Source organism: Carlito syrichta, unplaced genomic scaffold (genome assembly GCF_000164805.1).
Source record: "Carlito syrichta isolate Samal-C Ts95f unplaced genomic scaffold, Tarsius_syrichta-2.0.1 Scaffold87619, whole genome shotgun sequence".
In the NCBI taxonomy this organism is placed as follows: domain Eukaryota; kingdom Metazoa; phylum Chordata; class Mammalia; order Primates; family Tarsiidae; genus Carlito; species Carlito syrichta.
Genome location: NW_007031715.1, coordinates 8,788 through 36,522, shown reverse-complemented (window position 1 = coordinate 36,522; position 27,735 = coordinate 8,788). Strand labels below are relative to the sequence as shown.

The window sequence follows — 27,735 nt, the reverse complement described above, 5'->3', positions numbered from 1 at the left end:
GTTTTTCCTCATTTGTGAAATATCTCTTGTTTTTCTCTTTATTTCTGTTATTCAGTGTCAGTGAGAGAGGCTTCTCCTTCTGATGCTTGCTCAGTCCTGTATTCTTCCCTGATCCAGATTCTGGATTTACTCTAGTTTGAAATATAATGGTGGATGGGAAGCTTTGTTGTCTCTTGTAGATGGGGCATAGGGATTCAGAAACTACTTACAAATTAAAATGTTCACTTATTGTGGTATGTGATCCCTGAGACCCACTCCCCACTACTACTCTATATGACAATGCAAAGTTGAAACCAATGGGAAAAACAATTTGACCAGGCTCTGTGTCTCAGCCTGTAATCCCAGTACTTTGGGAGGCCAAGGCGAGTGGATTTCTTGAGCCCACTGGTTTGAGACCCACCTGGGCAACTTGGTGAGATCTTGTCTCTACAACAAATCCAAAATTAGCTGGGCATAGTAGCGCACGCCTGTAGTTCCAGCTACTTGGAAGGCTGAGGTGGCAGGATCACTGAAGTCCAGCAGAACAAGGCTGTGGTGGCTGGGAGCGTGCCACTGCACTCCAGTCTGGGTGACAGAATGAGACTCCAACTCAAAAAACAAACAAACAAACAAAAAAAAACGGTTCAATACACACAGACACAGACATACACACCCACCCCAAAACAAACTGGAATAGCAACAAAGTGGAACAAAACAAACAACAACAACAACAACAAACCAAGAAAACTAAGCGCACACACACATGCCTAGCACAAAGTGAATAGAGAAGAAAAACAGAAAGACCAGGGGAAAAAAGGAAAGAAAAAGAAATTCAGATCAAATCCTCACACATATATTGACATACATCTTAAATTATAAAAAATGAAAATTTAAAAACCCCAGAAGAACAAAAGAGCAAAAAACAAACTTAATAAAAACAACAAAATTGAAAGATGAATGCTCAATCATTCATATACACACAGAAACAGAAAATGACCAATAAAAGAAACAGAAAAAGAAAAAAAATTGGGAGGATGCAGATCATACCCTCACATACACATTCATGCAAAAGGAAAAATATTTTTAAAATAGATGAACTAACAAATAGTCAAAGAATTTTTAATTTTTTAAAAAATAAAAATTAAAAAAAAGAAAAAAACACCCTCTTGTGGCAGGTTCTGTAATTGTTCCTCTAGTCAGGTCTCTCCTGCAGAGCCTCCTCTTTCACTCTCTGCTCAGTGTCCGAAGCAGGGATGGAGGAGGGGTAGTGGAGGTGGTTGGGGCTGCAGTCCTCTCCTCACATCTCCTCCTGTGGGGAGATGCAGGGTTGTCTTTTCCCCAGATATGTATTTGCAGGGAGTGCCCCAGCAGGCGTATCCTGGAATGGAGTTCTCCTATTGCGACTGATGTCTAGGCTCCACCTGGGTTTGTCCCTCTCAGTTGTGGCCCAGCTATGTGAGTCTGATATTCAGAGGATTGCTTGGGAGGAGGGGTTTGGTTCAGCCCTGGACTCACCACTGGTCTCGTTGGTGTCCTTCTTCATCCTTTTCTGGCCATACCCTTTGTGTCGTGGCTGGATTAGGGTAGGGGATGGGATACCTGGAACTCAGCACTTGTCAGGTCCCTCTGAAGTTTGTGCTTTCAGGGTATTCTCTCTGGGTCACAATCAATCCCTGAGTAGTTGATCCACCAGTCACAGAGATCAGGTCTGTTGCTCTGAGGTGAGCAAGTCAGAGCACTTTCCTGCCCTGCCTTCAAGATAGTGGTGGGGTCCCTCTCTTGTACTCTTCCGTCGGGCTTTGCCTCTGGACTCACTCCACAACCTCTGATGCCAGAGCCCTGCCAGGCACTGAAGTGGTGAGGCAAAGCCTGGAGCTGGCAGTCTCACCTGCCAATGGTGAGGGAGAACCTGGGGTGACAGTCTCTCCCTGCTGCTTTTCACAGAAAAACTTCTGTCCATTTAAAAAATGACACTTGACTTCTATAACCTTGGAAGAGCCAAGGACCAAGTAGAGAAGTTACAGCACTAGCTATTGCACCAGGGTCATGGCCACTCACTCTCGAGCCCCATGTAGACAGTCTATCCCAGCATTTTCTTCCCAGAGAGGGTTTTGTTAATTTTTTTAAAAAAAGAAAGAAAATGGCGCTCAGCTTCTGTGTCCCAGGAACCACTAGGGTCCAAACCCAGCAGCTATGATACCAGCCACTGCACCAGGAGAGACCTGGCTGCCAGTTCCCTAGCCTTCACTCAGCCAGCCACTCGCTCACCAGCATGTACACAAAATTTTTCATACACTCACTCACTCACTCACATGGGGACTTTCATAGTCCAACTGGCTCACCTGCCATCTTCCCCCTGCCCCCAGTACTTTTCAAATTTACTTTTCAGAAGTTCCTGGATATTGATGGTAGCCATTTTGAGCACTTTTGGTAATTGAAGAAGTTAAACATGTTTGTATTCATCTATTGTTATCAGTATATATTTTTCCTTTATTAAAATGTGTATGTATTTTTGGCACTGTGTGTATGTGTGTGTGTGTGTGTGTGTGTGTGTGTGTGTGTGTGTGTGTGTGTGTGTATTCTAGTGTTGTTTCTCTACACATTCAGAGACTACAGAGGTGGTACTACTATAAATATATGCTATTTATATAAAAATATACCCTTAACATTTTTAGTGGAATTATTTTATGTTGCCAAGTATACAAATATCAAAAATATTCCCTTTTTACTAAAACGGATTCTACAGTTATAGTAGATATTTGTGACATACACCTTCACATAAATCAGTGGGATTATAAGAATGAACTTGAGAACAACATAATGCCTGCCATCCAGGAACTAAGGTTAGGATTGAAATTAATAATGTGTAAAGTGTTGACTGAAGAGGAAGGAGTCATTTGTCATGTATGAGTTACAGGAGAGATCAGAGTACTCATAAAATACATTTGTGTTATATCCTGAAAGCTATGTTTACTATATTTAACTACAGTGATCTTGGGATTTATCCCCTTGCATATTTTTTTTAATGAACTACCTGTAACAATTATCATAATACTATAAGAGAATGATTGGTAGTAGTGGGAAACTGCCGGGGGGGGAGGGTTACACTTCATTAACAAGAGTACCTGCATAATGAACGTTTATATACTTAACCTTGAATTGTACCCCACATCCTTAAAATTAAAAAAAAATTAAAAAGAAAAAAATGTACTAAAGCAAAGAAAGTCTTTATAACCTATGTTTTCAAGCACTAGAAACTGCTACACCATAGTCTGAGATCAAGTGTACAAATATAAAAAGCACAGATACAAAGCAATTCCACTTTCTTTAAGTCAGGAGAAAAATCTGTCTCAATTATCATGATATTTCACTGGAAAATAGCCTTATCCTTCTGTCCTTTCATACACTCAATACATTTTCCTAATATCATTTCATAGATCATTAACAATTTTGTATCATTGCATATGGAAAAATTTACATATATCAATTGAATATACCATTGTGCATACTGTAGACAAAGTTGCATGTATTGTTTTGCATATATTTGTATATATCAAGGACATTATTGCATGCACAATAACAGATTTTGTTAATACATAAAGAATATGTACATTTATACTTTGCTATTCTGCATTTCTTCCATTGATCACTTTTAGAGCTGAGCGTCTGCCCCCAAAAATAATGAAGCTTCCATAAAGAAGTCCCTGAGGCAGATGGCATGGAAATAGTATTTGCATCCTTAATTAAATTTGTTAATAAACAATAAACTATATTTAGTTACCAGTTAGAACATTTCTATTTTGTAAATGTGCCTCTGACCCTTTTCTTTCTTAAGTGGAAGATACATTAATAAATAAAGCTTATTTTGTAAAAATAACCTAGATGGAGACTAGGTTAGGCACTATGCATGAGAATCTATTTTAAAATTCCCTTACTGTTAGCCACTTAAAAACTAAAGCAATCTACTACTGTAGTGAGTTAAATCTAAATTTCTACAATTTTTACTTTGAATTGTGTATACTCTCAGTCAACTTTCTGGGTCACTTTGAAACAGACTCATGCCAAGATTTCTCATTCCTATTATATCCTCATGGGTGATCTTACTAGTTCTATATAACATTGATCATCAAATTAAATACTTGGTTCAAGTGATCTACACATTAACAAACTACTGGATATGTAGAATATTAATATGGGGCAGATAAAAAGAAAACTGTTATATATACTCATTCTCATGAGCATGTTGATTTCATTGATCTCTGGATTTTATCACTTCTACTTTCATTTTTTAAAAAAAGATTTCTCATTCCTATTCCTCTTGAACGACTAAGGAAGTCCTTCCTCAATCCTAGCTTATTCTGTCCACACACTTTCCTAACTTTTATAGGTTGATTGCTGCCTGACATGCTGAGGAGGTGATTGTGATTGTGATCATGTACACAGGATGGGACATCCTAATGCATGAATTATAACTGTGGCAAGTAAAACTTATTAAATTGAATTCCAAATTAGTGTTCCTTTTCTGATGTGGTCCACTCTGAATGCTAGAGTTTTCATATAGTCCAAGGACTTCTCGAAGATAAATGGCTAAAGACTTAATTTTATGAAGATTTAATTGTTGAGAATGAGCATATATGTATTCTTGAATAAGAATATCTGTTTGAAATACATTGAACCAAGAATAATATCTAGAATAAATATAGAGGTAAAATCTTCGAATTTCTCACTAGAGAAAGTACAGTGAGAACCACTAGCACTTAAAATGCCTAATTTTTTTTAAAAATTATGATTCAGTTTGTCTTTCACGATTTATACCTTTTTTGTATGTCATGTAACTGGACCCAAGGATTTTCCCTCTGTTTTCAGAGAACTTATTTTCAGAATGTCATATAGTTATAATTCTTATGTTTATTTTTTACTTTATTAATTCTTGCAGTCATTAATTTAACAGACTTTTATGAGTACCCTTTAAGTCCAGGGTATCATACTAGTCAGTGGGTATTAAATCATAAATAAAAATCATTCATTGACTTTAAAAAGTTGATAATCCTGAGAATTTACTTGTGCACCTGTTCAGGGTTTGCTTCAAATTCCGTAATTAAATTGCCTTATGTAGTGATAGGCTTTCTTCAGTATTTCCCCTAAATAGAGGGCAGATTCGATAACCTAGAAATGACTATTACATGCTTGAGCTCTGAAGTCCCTTTAACCTATAAAGTCACTTTCCTCACTTCCACCAAGAAATATTCTTTGTGATCTGGATAAACAAGAATGCTTTTATTATTCTTACTATTTTTTTCCTGAGATTCTATTTTGATGATATTTTCTGGATAGTGCCAGTGAATAGGCACTTGGCTAGAGCAGTGAATAGTACTTGGCTAGAGATAATAAATGATTTTTAATCAGCTATGCTATTTCCAGAATTCAGCAGACTTTACTAAAAATGCATACCAGGGATGAAATAATACAAAATAATGCAGATGATTTGCACACATGCAATTGACATAGCTTTTTTCTATTCTATATTTATTTATTTATTTTTCTTTATTTCAATAGCTTTTGGGGATACAAATAATTTTTGGTTACATGGTTGCATTGTATAGCAACAAGGAAGTTTAGGCTTTAAGTGTATCCACTACTCCCACTTATGCACTTTGTACCTGATAGGTCATTTTTTGTTGCTCCTCCCTTTTCCCTTTTCTCCTTCTGTTTCTAATGTCCATTATACCATTTTCTATGCCTTTGCAAACACTTAGTTGAGCTCTCACTTGTGAGAATATGCGGTATCTGATTTTCTGTTCCTGTGTTAGTTCACTTAGGATGATGCTCTCCAATTCCATTCAAGTTGCTGCAAAAGACATTATTTCATTATTTTGATGACTAAATAGAATTTCATAGTATACATGTATTTTCATTATCCACTGATCACTAGACAGGCATTTAGGTTGATTCCACATCTTTGCAATTATGAATTATCCTTTAATCAACATGCAAATGTAGATGAATTTTTAATAAAAATGACCTCTGTTCCTTTGGGTAAATAACTAGTAGTGGGACTTCTGGATCAAATGGTAGATCTACTTTTAGTTCTTTGAGTAATCTCTATACCACTTTCCATAGAGGTTGTACTAACTTGCACTCCCACCAACAGTGTATAAGCATTCTTTTTTCACCACATTTATGCCAGCATCTATTGTTTTGTTTTTTAGTAATGGCCATCCTGTCTGATGTAATGTTGTATCTCATTGTAGTTTTAATTTGCATTTCCCTGACAGTTAATGATATTGAACTTTTTTTTCTTGTTTGTTAGGCATCTGTATATCTTCCTTTGAGAGATGTTTGTTCATGTTATTTACCCACTCTTTAATGGAGTAATTTGCTTTTTTCTTGCTGACTTGTTTGAGTTCTTTGTAGATTCTGGCTATTAGTCCTTCGTATAGTTTGTAAAAAAAAAAAAAAAGAGAGAGAGAAAAAATGTATAGTTTGTGAATATCTTCTCCCATTCTGTAGTGTCCTATTTGTTCTGTTGTTTACTTCTTTAGCTTTGTGAAAGCTTTTTAGTTTAATTAAGTCCCTTTTATTGATTTTTGTTTTTGTTGCATTTGTTTTTGGGATTGTACCCAAAAATTATTAGCCTAGGCCAATGTCCAGAAGAGTTTTTTTCTTCTAGAATTTTTGGCACTATCCAGAAAATCATCAAAATAGCATCTCAGGATGTTATTGTTCCTGGTTCAAAAACAAAAAACAATAAGAATAATAAAAGCATTCTTGTTTATCTAGATCACAAAGAATGTTTCTTGGTGGAAGTGAGGAAAGTGACTTTATAGGTTAAAAGGGTTCAGAGCTCAAACATGTAATAGTCATTTCTAGGTTATTGAATCTGCCCTCTATTTAGGGGAAATACTGAAGAAAGCCTATCACTACATAAGGCAATCTAATTACAGAATTTGAAGAAAACCCTGAACAGGTGCACAGATAAATTCTCAGGATTATCAACCTTTTAAAGTCAATGAATGATTTTTATTTATCATTTAATAGCTACTGTGATACCCTGGACTTAAAAGGTACTCAGTTGATTTTTGTACATGGTGAGAGATAGGAATCAAGTTTCATTTTTCTGCTTCTAAATATCCAATTTTCTTGGCACTACTTGTTGAATATTATGTCCTTTCCTCAGTGCATGCTTTTGTCTACTCTGTCAAAAATCAACTGGTTCAAAAGAACAGATGTCCTTTTATTAAAAAGATGCCTGTATTTGCATGTTTATCAAAGCATAATTCACAACTGCAAAGAAATAAATTTGGGTTTATTTCTGGATTCTCTTTTCTTTTCTGTTGGTCTATGTATCTACTATTATACCAGTACCATGCTGTTTTGGTTACTACAGCCTTGTAGTATGATTTAAAGACAGGTAATGTGATGCCTCAAGCTTTGTTGTTTTTGCTTAGGATTGTTTTGGCTAATCTGACTCCTTTTTGGTTCCATATGAATTTTAGGATTGTTTTTTCTCATTCTTCGAGAAAGAATGGTAGTTTGATGGTTGGTAGTTTGATAGGGATTGCATTGGATCTGGAGATTACTTTGGGTAATAAGGTCATTTAAACAATGTTGATTCTAATCCATGAGCATGTGATGTTTCTCCTTTTTTTTCTGTTCTCTACAATTTATTTCATCAGTTCTTCTTGTAGAGATCTTTCACTTCCTTGGTCAAATATATTTCTAGGTATTTTAGCTTTTTGGTTCCTATTGTAAATGAAATGGGGTTTTTTAATTTGATTCTCAGCTTGGTCGCTATTAATGTATAGTGGTGCTAATGATTTGCATGTGTTTATTTTCTATCCTGAAACTTTACTGAATTCATTTATCAAATTCAGGAGTCATTTAGAAGAATCTTTAGGATTCTCAAGATAAAAGATCATATCTTTGGCATACAAGATAGTTTGATTTCCTCTTCTCCAATTTGGATACTCTTTATTTCTTTCTCTTGCCTGATTGCTCTGGCTAGGACTTTCAGTACTAAGTTAACTAGTAGTGGTAAAAGTTCTGAGGGGAAATGCATTTAACTTTTCTCCGTTCAGGATGACATTGGTTGTGGGTTTTTCATATATGTCATATATGACTTTCACTATTTTGAGGAATCTTCCCTCTATGCCTATTTTGCTGAGGGTTTGTAATCATGACAGGATGCTTGATTTTATTAAATGTTTTTTCTTCATCTATTGAAATGATCATATGGTATTTGTTTTCAAATCTGTTTATGTGGTGGATCACGTTTATTGACTTGCATTTGTTGAACCATTCCTGCATCCCTGAAACTAAACTCACTTGATTGTGGTGGATTTTTTTTTAACTATGCTGTTGAATTCAGTTTGCTAATATTTTGTGGAGGATTTTTGTGCATATATTCATCACAAATGTTGGTTTATAGTTTTCTTTTTTTGTTGTGTGATTTCCTGACTTCGGCATTGTGGTAATACTGGCTTAGAATGAGGGAGAATTCCCTCATCTTTATTTGGTAGAACAGCATCAGTAAAATTGGCACCACTTCTTCTTTGAAAGGCTGGTAGAATTTAGGTGTGAGTCTATCAGGTCCTGGACTTTTTTTTGTTGGGAATCTTTAAATTACTGTTTTAATCTTGCTACTTATTATTGGTCTGTACAGGGTTTCTGTTTCTTCCTGAATCAAGGTTAGGAGATTATATGTTTCCAAGAATTTATGCATTTTTTCTAGGCTGTTTAGTTTGTTTGCATAAAGGTGTTCATAATAATCTCAGATGTTCGTTTGTATTTCTGTCATATCAGTTGTAATGTCTCCATTTTCATTTCTGATTGAGCTAATTTGAATCTTCTTTCCTTATTTCTTAATTCATCTAGCTAGTGGTCTATCAATTTTGTTTACCTTTTCAAAGAATTAACTTTTGTTTCATTGATTCTTTGTACTTTTTAATTTCAATTTCATTTCATTCTGCTCTGATCTTTGTTACTTGTTTTCTTCAGCTAGGTTTAGTTTTGGTTTGTTCATGTTTTTCTAGTTCCTTGAGGTATGATGTTGGGCTGTCAATATGTGATCTTTCAGTCTTATTAATATAGACTTTAAACACTATAAATTTTCCCCTGAGTATAGCTTTAGCTGTGCCCCAGAGGTTTTGATAGCTTTTTTTTTACTTTTGTCATTCATTTTAAGGAATTTTTAAATGTACATCTTGATTTCATTTTGACTCATGGATCATTCAGGAGCAGATTTTTTAACTTCCATGTTTTTTACTGTTTTTGCAAGTTTCTCTTGGAGTGAATTTCCAGTTTTATTCCAATATGGTCTGAGAAGGTGCTTGATATGATTTTGATATTTTTTTAAAGCTCATTGAGATTTGATTTGTGGCTGATCATATGATTTGCTTTGGAGAATATTCCATGTGCTGAAGAAAAAAATGCATACTCTTTAGTTTGAGGGTAGAATGTTCTTTAAATGTCTGTTAGTTCCATTTTCTATCGGGCCCATTTAAACTCCAATGCTTCTTTGTTGATTTTATGCCTTGATGATTTGTCTATTGCTATCAGTGGAGTGCTGAAATCTCCCACTATTATTATGTCTATCTCTTTTTTTAGGTCTAGTAGAATGTGTTCTATAAAGGTGAGTGCTCTGGTGTTAGATGCATATATTTTTTTAATTGTTATATCTTCTCATTGGATTGATATCTCTATCATTATGTAAAATCACCTTTATGGTTGTTTTTTTTTTTTTTTTTACTTTTATTAAAGTCTGTTTATCTGGAATGAGAATGACTGCTCTTACTCATTTTTGGTTTCAATTTGCACGGAATATTTTCCCACCCCTTTACCTTTATTGTATAGAAGTCTTTGTGCATTAAGTGGGTCTCTTGAAGGAAGCATAAATTTTTATTGTGTGTGTGTGTGTGTGTGTGTGTGTGCTTTTAATCTATTCTGCTAGTCTATACATTTTAGTGGGGCATTGAGACCATTTATGTTTAGGGTTGATGATAAATAAGGTACTACTTCATTCATTATGTTGGTTATTATCTGATTACTTTATTTATTTATTTACTTTATTGTGTTGGGGTCTCATAAGGTCTGTGATCTTTTGGATTTCCAGCATTTTCCTAATAGTGTATTTCTATCTTTTGTTTCAGTCTTTGGAACCCCTTTGAGTATTTCTTGTAGAAATGGCCCAATGGTGACAAATTCCCTCAGTGTTTGCTTGTCTGAGAAAGACTTAATTTATGCTTCATGTGTGAAACTTAGTTTTGTAGGATACAAAATATTTGACTGATTGTTACTCTGTTTGATGAGATTGAAGATAGAGCCCCAATCTCTTCTGGCTTGTAGAGTTTCTTCTGAGAAGTATCCTGTTAATATTATAGGTTTACTTCATCAGATATCTTGTACTTTTGTCTCGCTGATCTTAAAATTATTTCCTTCACATTATATGCCTAGGGGATGACCTTTTGCAATGAATCTTCTGGGGCTTTGGGGAGCTTCTTGTATCTGGTTGTTTAAATCTCTGGCAAGGCCAGGAACATTTTCCTCCATTATTCTTTCAAATAAATTTTCCAAACATGTTGTTTTCTCTTCTTCCTCAGGAACGCCTATGACTCTTAGATTTGGACATATGACATAATTAGAGTTTGATCCATTCTCTTGATTCTTCTTTGTTTACTGTTATCTGATTGGGTTAATTTCAAAAGCCTTATCTTCAAGATCTGAGATCTTTTATTCTACTTGTTCTAGTCTACTGTTAACACTTTCCACTGGATTTTGTACTTCCCTAAATGATTCTTTCGTTTCCAGAATTTCAGCTTTTTCTTTTTAAGTTGTCTACCTCTTTGGAGAATTTTTCATTCATGCCCTGAATTGTTTTCTTAATTTCTTTATGTTGTTTTTCAACTTTCTCCTGAATCTCATTGAGCAATTTTATAATCAATCTTTTGAATTCTACTTCTGAAATTTCAAAGATTTTATTTTGGTTAGGGTCCATTGCTGAAGAGTTAGTGTGGTCTTTTGTGGGTGTTTAAAAACTCTGTTTTTCCATATTGTCAGAATTATTTTTATGTTTTTTTCTCATTTGGACAGAATATTTCTTTTTACTTGAGGCTATCAGGGGGCTGATGTAAGCACATTAGGGTTCCTGGCTGGCAAGGGGCTGAAGTAGGCACTGTAGGGTTCCTTGGTTATATAGAGCCTATAAAGTCTTGGTGTGGTGTGTTTCTTGATTGCCAGCAGTGACAGTCCTGTGCTGGGTACCTACACAGGCTCAAGGTGTCCTGAGTGACCAAGGTGATATGGCTAGTGATATTAGCTGGTGTCTAGGATAAGACCTTTCCCAAAGCTAAGGTATTATATTAAATGTGATGGGCTGTGCTATTGATCTCTGGCTAGGAAGTGGCACTTGCAGGACAGAGCCAGCTGTGATGGTGATTATGGGCTTTCTGCTTGCAGTGTGTTGCTCCAATGGAGTGTCCAGCAAACCTAGTGAGTGGGTGGGGCTCTGGGGATGACTTACATTCTCCATCTGTTTTGAACTTTCCAGAGGGTGGTGAGAGAAATGAGCTCAAGTTCTCCACCTATGTGCACTCTTGGCTACCCCAGTAGGAATTTGGAGGGAATCCCTGGCCACAGGGGTAATGCTTCCCCACTACATCCAGAAGATGATCATGGTCTGTGTCACAATCTAGGTGAGAGTCTGACTTGTTCCAACTCAGGTTTATTTTCTCTTCTTTGCACTAAATGGTTATTATTGTTCTTTTGGTGAGTAGGGAGCATGTTGCTGGTACAGAGAAAAATGTATCTTGGTTTACTCTCATTAGCCATCTTAATCTGTTGTGGCAATATGCTTTCAATTTCTTAAGAAGTATGCGTGCTTGCCGTCAACTAATGAAGGCTTTGACCTTGATTGTATTTAAAAATGCAGTGAACAAGGGACACTGGGGTATACAACATGAAGCTCCTCAGCTTTCCTTACAGGGCAGGATCACACAGCAGCATCTTGATAATTGCAAAGAGAAATCATGACTTCAATTCTAACATGACTATAAGTTTGTATTTATCTTTATTTTTATCACACACAAGATGTTATTCCTGCAAACAATATATTGCAGTTATCTGATTTTTAATGCAATAAATCTTTAGTAAATAAAAAAGCCTACATTGTCTAAATGAGTAAATTGAATTATAAAGTATAAAAAACAGGTATGCTAAACATTGCTTATAAATAATTCTACCGAAAAACACCTCAGTGGTAGCATATAGAAGTGCTCTATAAATATTTGCTGAATGAATGAACCAGGGGAGTTATTCACAGTAAAAATGAAAACGACTGGACTCATTAACAATAAAAGTTACATATAGCCAAGGGTTACTTAGCAACAGTGTAAATAATATACCCTTGATATTAATAAAATAGATCAACCAAAACTTGGATAATAAGGCAGTAAGAAATAAAAACCATTTGATGGTATTGCTCATAATTTTAACATAATAATTTGCATTTTATTTCAATTTCCTTTGTAAATGAAATTAAAGGGCCCTTAGTCCAATCTCCCATCCTATGTAAATTTCTCCTCTAAAGCAGGTCTTACTATTCAGCTTTCATTTGACTATCTCTAGTAGTGGACGGCTCACTACTGTTGTGGCAATTTATTCTATTGTTGGTAAGATACATTTTAATGTCTTTTTAAATTTTTTTATCGTAACGATGTGGGGTACCATTCAGGGTTAAGTATACAAATATTCATTATGAAGGTACCCTTGTTGATGATGTGTGCTCCCACCTGCCCCGGCAATTTCCCACTACTGACAATCCTTTTCTTATAGTATTACAATAATTGTTCAAGGTCCACTTATGAGTGAGAACACGTGATATTCAGTTGTTTCTGTGATGGATTACTCAATATCTTAAAAAATGCTCCATTGACATCTGACTACCTATAACTTATTTTTCTAATGCCATTGCCTGAGTTAGCACACACAAAAAGTATAATTTCTCTTAATCATAGTATTGACAGAACATTTTAAAAAGTAAGACCATATATCATTTACGCGGTTTAGTAAGTAAAATTTTTTTTGGTAAGTAAATTTTCAAATTACAGGTTATGCAATGTTCAAGATGATCTAGTTTAACTTAATCGTCACTATTTTACATTATTTTACAATAATATAAAATAATGTAAAAATAAAGAGTGTATTTGCTTTTACAGTCTGGCCAGGCTAGCCTCTATGCAGATCACCATGTGTGCAGAACAAGAACTTTATCAAACTTAGATTGGGTTTACACTAGTTTCACTGCTATCTAAGCTTTATATTGTTCTGTGCAGCAGTATAGCATTGTGCCTGGCTTTCCTTTTTCTTGTTTCCTATACCATAATCTTAAGGTATTATTTGACATTTTAAAATCAAGTTGACATCCTTAAGTCAAAGATCTTAAAATATAATTTATCTATGAAATTCTGTGAACATAATTTATATATTTTAAATGTATAAAGCTAAACTTACTTTGAAGTAAGCCTTTTTCTCACAACTGAGACTCAATGATTTACCTGTAAAATGACGAATATATAAACAGAGGTCTCAGCAAGACAGACTTGCTTTTATGATTGCCTAATTTCAAGAAACAATGATTTTAATGATGCTATTCATATCTGAATATTACCGACACTGTAAAGATAACTTCTGGCAAATTTTCTTAGTGTAGTATGCTGCACCATTGAAGGAACAAACATATTTAATAAGAATCTGTTTTTCTCCTAGCAAAGTGTTTATTTTAAATTTGTTAAAATCAGCTCAATATTCAGTTTTAGTCTTTGGTTAAACTTTATTTATTTAATTTATTTATTTATTATTATTTTTGTGTTGAGTCTCACTCTGTTGCCCAGACTGGAGTGTAGTGGCACACTTCTGGTCACTGCAACCTCAACTTGCTGGACTCCGGCGATCCCTCTGCCTCAGCCTTCCAAGTAGCCGTAACTACAGGCGCACGCTACCATGCCCGGCTAATTTTTGGTTTATTGTAGAGACGAGGTCTCGCTAAGTTGCCAGGGTAAGTCTCAAACCCACAGGCTCAGACAATACACTGGCCTCGGCCTCCCAAAGTGCTGGGATTACAGGCTGAGCTATCGAGCCCAGCCTTGGTTAAACTTTAAAATGAAAAGAGTTTGTTGTAGAATGAGTAATCTGTGAATAGACACATGTAACTGACAATATTGAGTTAAGAAGTAATTTTTTCACTTAGTTTAAGCAGAATATTAATTTGTAAAAGATGAATTAACTCTGAATATTCTGTATGCATAAAAGTACACATAGTTTTGGAATTTGTGATGTTATTCTTGCATCACTGGGAAACCTTGTATGTCTTTTAATTTGAGTAGTAGAAGATAAAAATTAGGTTCCCCTTAATTTTCTCTTATAAAGCCTAAGCATCTTTAGCTTCTTCAGAACAATATGTAGAGGAACCCCCCAAAAACTGAAATTATTCTTTGGAGGGTGGACTTCTTGTAGTACAGGCTTCTCACTATGTAAGTGTTGTAGGAATCCTTCGGCATCAGTGTACCAGGTAGCTTTTTTGTGATAGGCTGCATTTGTCTTCAGTTAATTTTTTTGTCTTGTTTTTTGGGATTATTTCAGTGCGTTTGCTCGTTATATGATGGGTGATTTATGAGCACACCTGCCCACACTACACTGAATGTTCAGCAGTTTTTGACTAAAAATGACATGAACTCCATGCCTCACCCTCTGTATGCACCTAATCTCACACCCTAATGACTTTTTTTATTTGTGTCGCTGGATGAAAAAAGTTCTCAAAGGAAAATGTTTTGCCAGTGTAAGAGAGATGAAACAAAAATGAGCAGAAGTGCCAAAAGGCATCATAACTGATGAGTTCAAAAACTGTTTTGAGCAGTGGAAAAAGCGTCTTCATAGGTGTATTGCATCAGATGGAGAGTACTTTGAAGGTAACTTAAATATGTAAGAATAAATACTCAGTGTTTTATAAATGAATTCCAAGGTTCTTTTGTGTTCCCTCCCCTCGTATTTTGAGATTCAGTTCCCCCATCATTCTGGTTACTCTTTTCAAACATTCATAGTTTTAAAATTATCTTTGTTAAAAAGTTGATCCCATGATTTTGAGTACCTTTTCATACATTTTATAGTTTACAGTTTGTGAACTACATGTTAGTCTTTTGCTCACTTTTAATTGTATTGCTTATTTTTTATTTGTATGACTTGTTTATATATTTTGGATATGAGCATTTTGTTGATTATATGTTTAGAAATATTTTCTCTCAATCTATTATTAGCTATTACACTCTCTTATTAATGCCTTTTGATAATCAATCATGTTTAATTTTAACATTATCTGTCTTTTCCTATATGTGTTACTCAACAAGTCTTTCACAAGCACAAAATATGGTGCTATCTCTCTATGTTATCATCTATAAACTGTAATGTTATGCCTTTTATAATTTGACATACACATTTTGAACTGGATTTTTTAATAGAGCCACATTTCACTTTTTCCCATGTGGGTATCTAATTAATTCTGAACATAATACTGAAAGAATTTATCCTTTCTTATTTTGCTGTGTTATCCTTGTCATAAACCAAGTGCTGATATATACAGGTATACGCATAATTTTGTTGCAGGAATCTATATTTTGTTAATTTGGTCTATTTTTTTATCTTTGCATAAATAATACTTATGTGTTAATTAACAAGACCTTTAATACGTTTTGATACCAACAGAATAAAGGTAGTTTTCAGGAAAATACAAACTAAATCCACAATGAAACAAGATGTCTAAACTAAACTTACAAAAAGAAAGATTACAAACCAAGTTTCGACAAACTTGTAGGACAATAAAAACTCTCATGCACTACTGGTAGGATGATAAAAATTGATTCAACTATTTTGGGAAAACGGAAAAGTCAACTGTTGAAAATATACAACTGTTGGATGCCCGGTTTCTCTTCTGGGCATATACCAAAAAGAAATGCTTTTATAGGTACTCAAAAACATGAGCAAGAGTGTTGATAGCAGCATTATTCATAATAGCTCCAAATTGGAAATATTTGTGTGCTCAACATTAGAATAAATAAATGAGTATTTTATAAAATGTAATATTGGACAGCAAAGAAAATGAGCAATCTATTGCTTAATGTACCTGCTTTGATGAATCTGTGGGGCAATCTATTAGGGAGGATACATACAGATGGCCATTTTGGGGAAAGGAAACAAGAAAGGCTATTGTATTTCTGGCAATGATTTTCTTATAGATCAGGGTGGTGGTTACACTGTTATGCCCATTTTGAGTTAACTTCTGATACTATCTTAATATCTGTATGCTTATGATTTATTCATCACTTTTTTATCTATAAATATTTATATACTGGTGGTGTCAAAAAAAATGTATGCGCATTTGCTCAAAAGATGGTGTTAACCAAATTAATGTCAGTGTCACCATGCGACAGGCAGGACAGTAGAACTGGCCAGTGCAACCATCTACCAAGTGTGACTTGTTATTGGTATTTATTGAGTATTATAATTTTAATACAGTTTTTTTCTTTCTTCAAATGTGTATACATTTTTGGCACCTTTTGTGTGTGCACATATATTTGTACATATATATGTAAAGCCTTAATAAAAATATATTAGTTGTTATATTGCAAATATAGTATTACAGTTAGATGCCATAATTGTAACATTATATTATCCATGCAGTAAATTAAGTTTACATAATTATCTCTAAGCATTATACACTTTTAACCACAAAGTTAATAATGTATTTCTTCAAAATGTATCTTAGTGTATTATTAATGCAAAAACAAATTGTGCTGGTATGGGTTCAATTTTCCAGTCAGTCAAGAATATTTTGCATGATTATTCAGTTTGCTATCCGATTAGGTTCCTTTTTCAGTTTTACATAATTGACAAATTTCATAAGCATGTCTTCCATGCCTTAGATAATAAAAATATTAAAAATGACAGTGTACAGGATGTTGGCCTGTGGTACATCATTAGGGAGCGCTCTTGAAACTGACATTACCATTAATCAACATTTTTGGGACATGATTATTAGCCATTTTTTAATTTACCTAAAACCGTTATCTCCCAGCCCACATTTTACCATTTTATATTTGTTAGTGATTTTGCAAATGCATTACTATAATTAAAAATGGAGATACATCTATGGAATTCATTATGTTCTATTAAATAAGAACTTTATTTAAAATCTTTGTAACTCACCAATACTACCCTCACTAGCCCCAGCTCCCCTTCTGTTTTTCTTTCTGAATATTCACAACTTACATGTTAGACTTTAAAGAAGATCTTTTTTGTCTATATTTCCTAGATTTATCAATTTTATTGTTTTTAAAATTTATGGTTTTTGTTCTTGCCTACCTTTGCTTTTCTGGCTGCTCTTTGGATAGATATTCTAGGAAGCTACGATTGCATTTATGTTTAATGCCAGTCCCTTGGGATGCAATCTGAATTTGAATGTTACAAAACGTTAAAGCAGCTATGTCCCTCTTATTACATCCTAACTTGTCTCAGGAGGTAGTTCTTTGTACTCAGTTATTAGTTTTGCTACTCTCAGAATGATTTGAAAATCCTTGCCTTTGTTAGTGAAAATGGAAGAGAAACGGTCCCAGCTTCCTGTCGTTAAATAATATCTGATAATATCAAAGCTTTCTTCTGTTTTGCTTCAAAAATAACTTTAGTGCTCTTCTGTTTTAACAATATTTTATATGAGCATTAATGTACTTATATTTTAGAAATGACTATGCAACTGACATTTTTTCTTCTCTAGTTCATGGCAGATGTTGATTAATGGGTATGGCTGTCTTCACCAGGTACTATGACCAACAAGTATCTGCACTTGGTTGAAGCTTATTTATCCAACTTTTCATAAGTCACATGACACTCCTTGTAACTGTGTCCCACTGTAAAATCTGAGCTTATTGACAGACTCCTTTTATTACTTTTTAAGATACCTGTGGTTTTTTTTCTTCATCAACGAGATACTTCTTTACTGTATGCTTAAATTTTATTTTTATGTCATATTTCATCAATCTTATTCTTTTAGACAGGCTTTCAATTGCACATCATAATATACTTTTCATAATATGCACACATAAGTTATTTTCATTATTCAAAAGTCCTTTTTAATTCACAGTTGTGTCTTTTTTAATTTTAAAAAGATTCTATTTTTTTTAAAAAGTTTATATTCTTTGTATTTGTTTTCCTCTAGAACTTCTCTTAGACTTATCTTTGAAATTTCCAGGCTATTCTCCATATTTATGAAGTCCCACAGTTGTTAACAACTTTATTGATGCATAATTGATATCTAAGTATGTATATATATAAATTGTACAATTTGATGTATTTTTATATATGTTTACATGCATGAAACCATCACCACCATCAAAATAATGAACATATCTCCCACTCCTGGAAGTTTTCTTTTGTACTTTGTAACCCCTTCCTCATCCCTTCTTCCCCTGGATCCTCAAGTAATTATTTAGTTGTTTTTGTTTCTCTGTATGAGTTTACATTTCCTAGAATTTTGCATAAGTGGGATTGTACAGTATGACTTTTTTTCTGGTTCCTTTCACACAGCTTAATTATTCTGAGATTCATTATATTGTAGTGAATCAATGCCCGTTATTTTTTTATGGCTAAGCAGTATTCCACTGCATGGATATATACAATTTATGTAGTAATCCATCTGTTAATAGGCATTGATGCTGTTCCCAGCTTTGGGCTATTACAAATAACACAGCAATGAACATTGATTCCCAAGACTTTGTATGTCTAGGTGCTTTATTTTCCCTTGGGGAAATACTTAAGAATGGGATGGCTGAGCATAAGCATTTTTATTGAGATGGTCCTTTTCCCAAGGGCGGATAGGTTTCTTCATCTGCATATCCTAATTATGAGTCAGCTGAAAAGTCAAGGGGACCCCTTGCTGGTCTTTAGAGTTATTCCCCTGTGCATCTTTTTCTTTTGCTGCTAACTATAGCTGCCTTGGTCTCCCCAACTCTAAGCTCTATTGCCTCAGAATCAGGGATTCTGCCAATTCTACCTGTGTTCTTTCCAATGTCTTTGCCTGGAACTATCTCAAGACAGGAAGCCGAGGAAATAAGACTCGACTCCACTACTTCCTGTATCTCAGAATTACAACTTTTATTTATGTATTTATTTATTTATTTATTTATTTATTTGCATATCTTACCTCCTAAAGACCATTGTTTTAGATATTTTGTCTGATTCTTATTTGTCTTAGGTATGAGAGTAAATTCAATCTCTATAATTCTATCCTGGCAAAAATCCTTGAATGCTAACATATTTTGTATTTTCTATGCTGACTTCCAGATGAATCCTTCAATATTATCTTTTAGTTAATTATTTCCTGGGTTACATATAATTGGCAGATTTCCCTCTGATTTTATTTTTCCTATCAATGACTAAATTTTGTAAAATTAATGTTAGCTGGGCGTGGTTGCACATGCCTGTAGCTCCAGCTACTTGGAAGTCTGAGGAGAAAGGATCACCTGAGCCTAGCAGATAGAGACTGCGGCGGCCGTAAGCATGTCACTGCATTCCAGTCTGGGTGACAGAGTGAGACTCCAACTCAAAAAATAAAATAAATAGAATCAATGTTTGGTTCTTTTTAGTATCTGTAAATGTCTTATTTCTCCCTGTTGTATCTGACAATTAATGCTATTTTAAAAATAAATAGCATTACCTATTTTATATTCTTAAGGAAATTAAAACCTACTTATTTCCACTGCTCTCAATTACTATTACATATGAAGCTGATTTGTATTGAACTTTTGACTTTGCTGACTTCGTTTATTGAACTTTTGACTTTATTTTCATTTTGGCATTTGGACTTTAGATTTGCATATTCTTCTTTTAGCTAGTCTCTCTTTCTCTTTCTCTTCCTCTCTTTCTCTCTCTCACCCACTCACCCCTCCTCTTCCTTTGTGCTCTGTCATTTTCTGACTTCCTCTATTCAGGGTCCCAGAATTCCCAGTCTACAATCATATCTTACATTTATGTTGCTGGCCCTGTGTCTGTGGCTGTGCCTGTATTCGGCAGTGTGACCAGGGAATCTCCGGTTTGGTCACCAATCCAGTGAACTCAGATATGCTTATTTTCTTACCTCTTTCTCCAAATGAGCTCAGAAATGCCTATTTTCTAACCTCTATCTCCAAATGAGTAATCAGCTTTCTTCAGTCTCTTTCCACAATCAAGCTAGACCTGAGCCAGTCTTGGTTTTCAGCCCTGAAACAGACTTCCTGTCTCTGATACACACAGAAAACCGACATTCACAATATTCCACCGGAGCCAAATCCACAGATGCCTCTGTATGTTCCCAGACCCGGACTCCAGCAGGCCTCAGCGTCAGCCCTACTCATTGCTTTGCATGTTGGTTGCATTTCTTGTGCATGGAGATGCTTATCTTATTTTTGATCCTGGCTATGTCTTTTCAATTTTCTTTTTATCTATCTTATCTAAAAATATTGTATATTTGAAGCAGAAGGAGGCCTCAAAGCCAGAACTCATAATGCAATCTTGCCTGGAGTTCCCGTTTCAATTTATTCTTTTCATCTGATACATATTTCTCAGCCAGTTATTAACAGTAGTTCTAACCTTAATTGAAATTCTTTTCACCATGTTCTTCTAAATTAGAATTTAGTCTTACAGTCTCTGGTGGTGTTAAAACTGGCAACTAGAGTGTTATGGTGACTCTGGAGCCATTTATCATTAGAAAAGAAGCTCCATGACCTTTCTTGAACCATTTGCTAAGTTCCTCTTTTCTCTCAGACTTACTGATTTACAAATTGGTATAAAAGCAGAAATAACTGTTGTATTAGTTAGAGTACTAGTTGCCTCCATTTCTTCAGATTCTCTACTGTAATTTATCACTTTTTAAAAATATTTTTTATTTTAAAATTGTAGGGTACAGTTAAGGGTTAGGTATACAGATATGCATCGTTCAGGCACCCTTGTTGATAAGGGATGTCTCCCCTGTCCCCAGAGAGATATTGACAACCATTAATCCCACCACCCTTGCCCTCCCTGTCCCCCCTCATAAAACTCCAAATAGAATGGATATAAACACTGTATCTTTAGAGAACACACACACACACACACACACACACGGGAGAAAATGTATGTATACTGAGAGAGAAAGAGAGAAAGAATGGGGGAAGAAAAAAGGGAAGATGGAAGTTAGGAGAGGGAGATACAGGAAGGGGGAGGAAGAAGGAGACAGAGAGTAAAGGAGGGAAGGAATGGTATTCTTATTGCTTAGGGAGTAGTAAGAGTCTAAAATAAGTGCATATCTTTCAAATTACTCCAACAATTTACTGGTTACTTACTAGAAATTTTTGGTTCTATTATCTCTAGCTAAGCATTCTTCTTAAGTCTTCTTAGAAACTAAGAATTTATGACTATTCAATGTCTCCACCTCTTCTACCTCCTCTTCAACTTCCACTCACTTTCTTTGAGCTACTACAATACATTGGAAACACTTTTGCCCTCTTAAACACCATTTTCTAGATTTTTTTTGTGATGAAAGAGGTATCATTCTTAATCCTTGGATCGATAGAGGTTACACATTTCACAAGTCAAATAAACAAAGTAATCAACTTCCCCAAATTACATTGCTTGATAGATCAAAGAGAAACAGGAAACTTTTCATCGATCTTTCTACCATGTTCCTCATGAAAGCCTGACTTTTGCCCTCCCCTTGAGGTTCATTGCTACAGTATTCTCTCCACATATACTTCTGCTAAGAAGTAAGTTTTTACTTAGTTTTCCCTGCTTTTAGATTTTTTTCTCCCTTAAGGTTGACGACAAATTCTATTTTGTTAAAAGTAATAGGATGAATGGGATTAAGTCACTGTATACTAATTACCTACTTACTGAAAAATTGTAATGCAAAAAGATGAGTAACTTAAAATTTATTCTGGAGTATTCATTAGCAAAACATTTAGAAGAAATATTATAAATTTTACCAAATAATCAAGTGGACATGTATCCAGTTTTTACTTCATTATATGAATCTCCCTGCTGCTTTTGGTGACACAGAGATAGAATTTTTTATGCAATTGGCTATTCAATTTCTTCAAGATTTGGAATTGTGTATCTAACAAGTAAGAAAATATATTTATTATCTCTTGATGTCTGAGTATATTGCTATCCTCAAAATTAATCTAAAGATACTCCAAAAGTTACAGAATTCTAGGTAAAATAGACATGTGGATTATATATGACTATAGGCACTGTTAGATACTACAATAGGAAAACAAAATAACATGTATATTGCAAACATATTACAAAGCAGGGACAACTAACTCATTGTTTTAATGAACAAATTATCAGGAAAGTAGTCCCAAGGGGATATTGAAGACTCCGTTCCCCAGGATACAAATTCTGAGATGGAGACTAGCATGTAGGAAGTTAATTAGGGAGTGTTTTAGGGATGGAAATTTGTGGAAGGGAAAGGAATTAAGCAGAAAATAGCCAGAGGAAGAAGCTTAAGTGCAACACAGTGTCAATGAAGTCTTCCACCAATTCTTCAGGGAGCTCTGAGACTGTGAAGATGTTAGAATTTCCACAAGTTGGGGCAGAGTACTGGCTCTTTATGGCCCCAAGTCGAACAGTCATTGCATTTGCACAACCTCATGAAGGTGTGTCATATCAGTAAAGTGCCTCATTTAAACCCACAATATTTCTGAAAAATAATTATAGCTAAGTACTGTCTGCTTACAGAGCTCCAAGTCAGATGAAAGGATGAGTCCTACTCTCATAAAGGAAGACCTGAATGGCATATCACAGCACTACAACAAGGGGTGATATTTGCAGTGAACATGCTAATACTTGAAGTAAATTTTTACTAGGTCAAGTTGAGAGAAGATATATGGGTACTTACTGGGTCAACAGATATGTCTTTTGTCTGTAGAGGTGTGAGTGATTTATTTCTGGAAGCAATGAGGAACAATTGAAAGGTATTGAACAAGGATTAAGTAAAATAAAATTTGCATTTTAGAAAGATTATTATTAAAAAAGTATGGACTAAAGATATGAGACTCGAGATTGCAAAATTAAGTATTATGTATGTTACAAACATATTCCATAGATAACACATATGTAGCCTATACACACATGCACACTATGTACTTAAATCTTTTCTAAATGAAAAGGTATAGTTTAGATATAGTGAGATGCACAGATTTCACATTTTTAGTTTTTTAGAGGTTGATCTTGGGCAGAGTTTAATAAACTACAGTCCTCCATCCAGACATCAGTTTTCATTAATAATACTTTATTGTGATACACTTATACTCTTTTGTTAATGTACTGTCTATGGGTGCTTCACACAACAGAATTTAGTAGATATAACAGAGGTAACATAGTATGAAATGCCTAAAATATTTAATATTTAACCTTTTACAGAAAAACTTTTCTGAACCTTGATCTAGGACTTGCTACTTTCAAATGTTCACTTCATGTGTAATGTAAAAATTCAGCACAGTATATTTTATGCCCTACATTTTAGTGTTTGTGCTACTGTCATTATACATTTTACTTCTAATAAACCTTCTAATTCACTGCTGCTATTTTTGTTTTAAACACTTAATTAGCTTTTAAAGAAATTTTAAAACACAAATATTTTGTATTTACTGACATATTTACCATTTTAAGCATTTATTTCTTTATGTAACTATGAGTTTCAATATGGCACAGTTTCCCTGAAGCTGAAAAATTTACATTTCTTATAGTGCACATTTATAGTTGATGAATTCCCTCAGCTTTTGTCTTAGATGTTATTGTTACTTTTATTCTTAAAGGATATTTTTGCTGGATGTAGAATTTTAGTTTGACAGTTTTTTTTTTCCTTCCTTTGCTTCATGCCTGATATGATGTTCCATGTTTTTAGCTTGCATTGTTTCTGTGGAGAAATTATTACTCTGTGACTACTTTTAAGATTTTCTCTTCAGCACTTTTTAAAGGAAATGATTATGTGTGCCTTAGTGTATTTTTCTTTTTGTTTATCCTGCTTGGAATTCAATGAACTTCTTTGTTACCTGAGTTTATGTCTTTCAACCATTAGTTCTTCAAATGTACATTTTTTTTTTTGGCCCAATCTCTACCTTCTATGCTTTTAATACTTGACTTATATGATTAATTATTAGGGCAGTTATGAATGTCCCACAACTCACTGGAGTACTATTTATTTTTTAAGCATTGTTTTTCTTCTCTGATCTTCCAATGGGATCATTTACATGGATCTATATTTTATTACACCAATGTTTTCTTCTGTGTCAACTGCTATTAAGATCACCTACTAAATTATTTATTTCAGATGTAATTTTTATTTCTAAAATATTTATTTTGTTTTTTATTGTTTTTCCCATAAAAATGTTCTATTTATTTCTTTAATATTTATATGTCTTCTTTTAAAAAAAACTAATGTATAATCACTGCTTTAAAATCCTAGTCTGCTAATTTCATCATCTCTGTTATTTGGGGGCACAATTCAATTGATTTTTTTTATATGAGTTACATCTTTCTGTTTCTCCAAATGTCTACTAATTTTTTATAAGTTTTATATTTGACATTATGGATGCAATGTTGCTCAGTTTCTAAATGTTCATAGATTTTCTTAATGGAATGTTGAGGTTCTTTTTTCAGGCAAGAGATTTATTTGTGGGTCAGACATGTTCATTTCAGTAACTTTTGTTCTGGTGTTTCAAAACTGGCCCTACTTCCAGTAAATAATCTTTCTGGGATGTCTACTAAATACCTGGGTGGTTTAACTTGGTCTCTCAATCTTGTCTAGTCAGTTTTTCCCCAACCCTGTGTGGTCTCTGTTGATCATTTCAAAACAACAAATATATAGCACAGGTTTATTCAGTTTCTAGATTCCAGACACTCATTAGTGATCCTATGGTGATTTCCAGAGTTCTTTTTCTACATAGCTATTGCCTCTCTGGGAAGCTGTCCTACAAATTCCAACTTCCTCAGTAGCTTTGTTTTTTTGTTTTTTGTTTTTTTTTTTTTCTGTTGTTCTAAGTCACCCAGTTGTGGGTAATTTTTTTTTTTTTTTTTTACAAAGCCCCCACCACCTACCAATGGGGAGAGGAGAACCTATTCAGTAAATGGTGCTGGAAAAACTGGCTGACCACATGCAGAAGATTGAAACAGGACCCCTATCTATCCCCATGCACAAAGGTTAACTCCAAATGGATCAGAGACCTAAATGTAAAACCTCAACCCATAAGAACCTTAGAAAAGGAAGGAAATACTCTCATGGAAATCGGAACTGGCATCCAATTCCTGTACAAAACCCGAAACCCACAGGACTTAAAAGAGAAGATAGACAAATGGGACCTTATTAAACTGACAAGCTTCTGCAAAGCCAAAGAGAGCAGGGAGACAGCCTACAGAATGGGAAAAAGTATTTGCCAACTCTAAGTCTGACAAAAGCTTAACATCCTGAATCTACAAGGAACTGAAACGTACTGAAAAGAAGAAAACAAAAACCCCATTATAAAATGGGCAAAAATATCCTCAGTAGCTTTGAATTCTGATCTGTCTCTATCTCAGTGACACTGCTGTACTCTGGAATTTTCTTCCATATGCTATGATCCAGAAAGTGAAGCAGGCAGAAAATCAGGAAGTTGGCAAAACTCACCTTATTTATCCAGGTCCTGCACTGCCTATTCATAGTCCAGTTCTTAAAAAGAGTCATTTTATATATTCTGTCCATTTTTCAATTTGTTCGAAAGCTATTCTATCATAGTTTTAAGAAAAAATAGGCCACATAGACATAGTTAATTGAATATCTATGAAGATTTACAAATGATTTTTATTATAAGAGTTCTCAGAATAAATTATTTTGTCAGTTTTCAAAGTCCTTATTTACAAAGCAGTGCAAATATTTTAATAAACTGTACATTAAATAATTTGTTGAATACTTTTCTATCATTCACTCTTTTTACTGAACTCACCCCCCCAAAGTATAATGCCTCTTAACACTAAGAATTATATAATATTTTCTATAACTTATTTGTGTGTAATCATAGTTATTTTAAATATTACCATAAATTAAGAGTCTTTTGTCTATATTCGTACTGCTTTTCTAAGAAATGTTTTTGCATTTTTACTATTTGCCAATCAGTTGTTCTATTTTACCAAAAGAAGTTTTACTATGTTTAGTAGTTCACATTAATTTTTTTTAAATTTGTTTTCAGGAGACAATGGTTGTATATCTTCTAACTATCAAATAAGCATACTGCGTGTTTTCCTATATATCTTACCTCTCTGTAGTACAGGGATTTAACATAAGATTAGAATTACTAATATTGTTAGAATTTGAAACTTCTTAGGACATAATATATTTTATGTATAATTGTTTGTTGTTTAATTTACAATTTACTAAAAAGTAATCTTATGTGAAGAAAAAGAAATTAGATAGTTACCTATTTTTTCCTCATAATTTTAGCTGAAGAATTCATGGTAAATTGATCAACCCTCAGTCAATTAGACTTTGACATGTACTAATAAGATCTATTTGAGGAATTATGAAGACATTTGCTCAGAAGAAAATGAGCACATAATTACACCATAAAGAGGTTAAAGAATCAATGTTACCCAGCTGGAAGAATATTAGTTGAAGTCCCAATGGCATCTCTAAAGGACACTTCATAATATATTTGTGAAATATAGCACTGCCAAGGCCAATTAAGACATGTAGAATATTCCTGTATCAATTGTACAAATTCAAATGTATATATCCATTTTTCCCTCTTTTCTGCCCTTTTCAGGTGCCGGGGGATGGTCCCCATCAGACAGTGACCATTATCAATGGCTTCAGGTTGACTTTGGCAATCGGAAGCAGATCAGTGCTGTTGCAACTCAAGGACGATACAGCAGCTCAGATTGGGTGACCCAATACCGGATGCTCTACAGTGACACAGGGAGGAATTGGAAACCTTATCATCAAGATGGGAATATCTGGGTAAGTCATTATGAGAAATGCAAAGACACAAAATTTAGTTGCAAATATTAGGATATGGTAGAGAACTCACTGAGCTGTATGAAGTTGTCAGCATTTATCTATTAAAAACGATTGAGAAACTATTGATCATTCCTTGTTGATTGAGAAAGGTTTTCTAAGGTTGCAGTTTCTATCCAAGTTAGGGCAATTGTTCTCAATCTGGGTTATGTATTTGAATTACCTGAGAAAGTTTAAAAGTTTATGCATATAAGGTACATCCAGACCAATGAAATCAGAATCATGTTAAACTGAAATGATGATTAATGATATTATTAACTTTCCTAAAGACAGAGATCTTCAATTGAAGTAAAAATTATGAGAATAATTATTTAGAGAAGTGGGAGCAGTGATATATAGTAAGAGAAGAAATTGCCCGTATTATGATAGTATTTTAAACTCTTATTGCAGATCTATATTCACTTTATTATCTTATTATAAAAGAAGAACATAAAGTTTAACCCATTTACTCTAAAAATGTCTAAAATTGAACAATTGTATGTATTCAATCAAATATTCACTGCACAATAATTTGAATAAATTATTTAACACTAAAATTTAAGTATTCTATTTTAGTTTAACTATTTTTAAAAAGAGCCATAACCAAAATCAAATAAAGTCACCAATATTAAAGAAGAAGGAAAAGAGGAGGAAGAAGAGGAGAAGAAAGAGGACAA

At 34.1% G+C, this 27,735-nt stretch overlaps 1 protein-coding gene across 1 annotated transcript in view; it reads left to right on the top strand.

The window, feature by feature from the left end:
• The window catches only part of LOC103260016 (contactin-associated protein-like 2), a gene marked incomplete at its 3' end in the record, with an annotated part of 759,158 nt that extends 732,136 nt beyond the window's left edge, over positions 1–27,022 (top strand). The window contains exon 3 of the mRNA XM_008057657.2: positions 26,829–27,022. Coding sequence (XP_008055848.1) covers positions 26,829–27,022 — 194 coding nt within the window. The remainder of the gene's footprint in view (positions 1–26,828) is intronic.
• Positions 27,023–27,735: the final 713 nt, after the last annotated feature.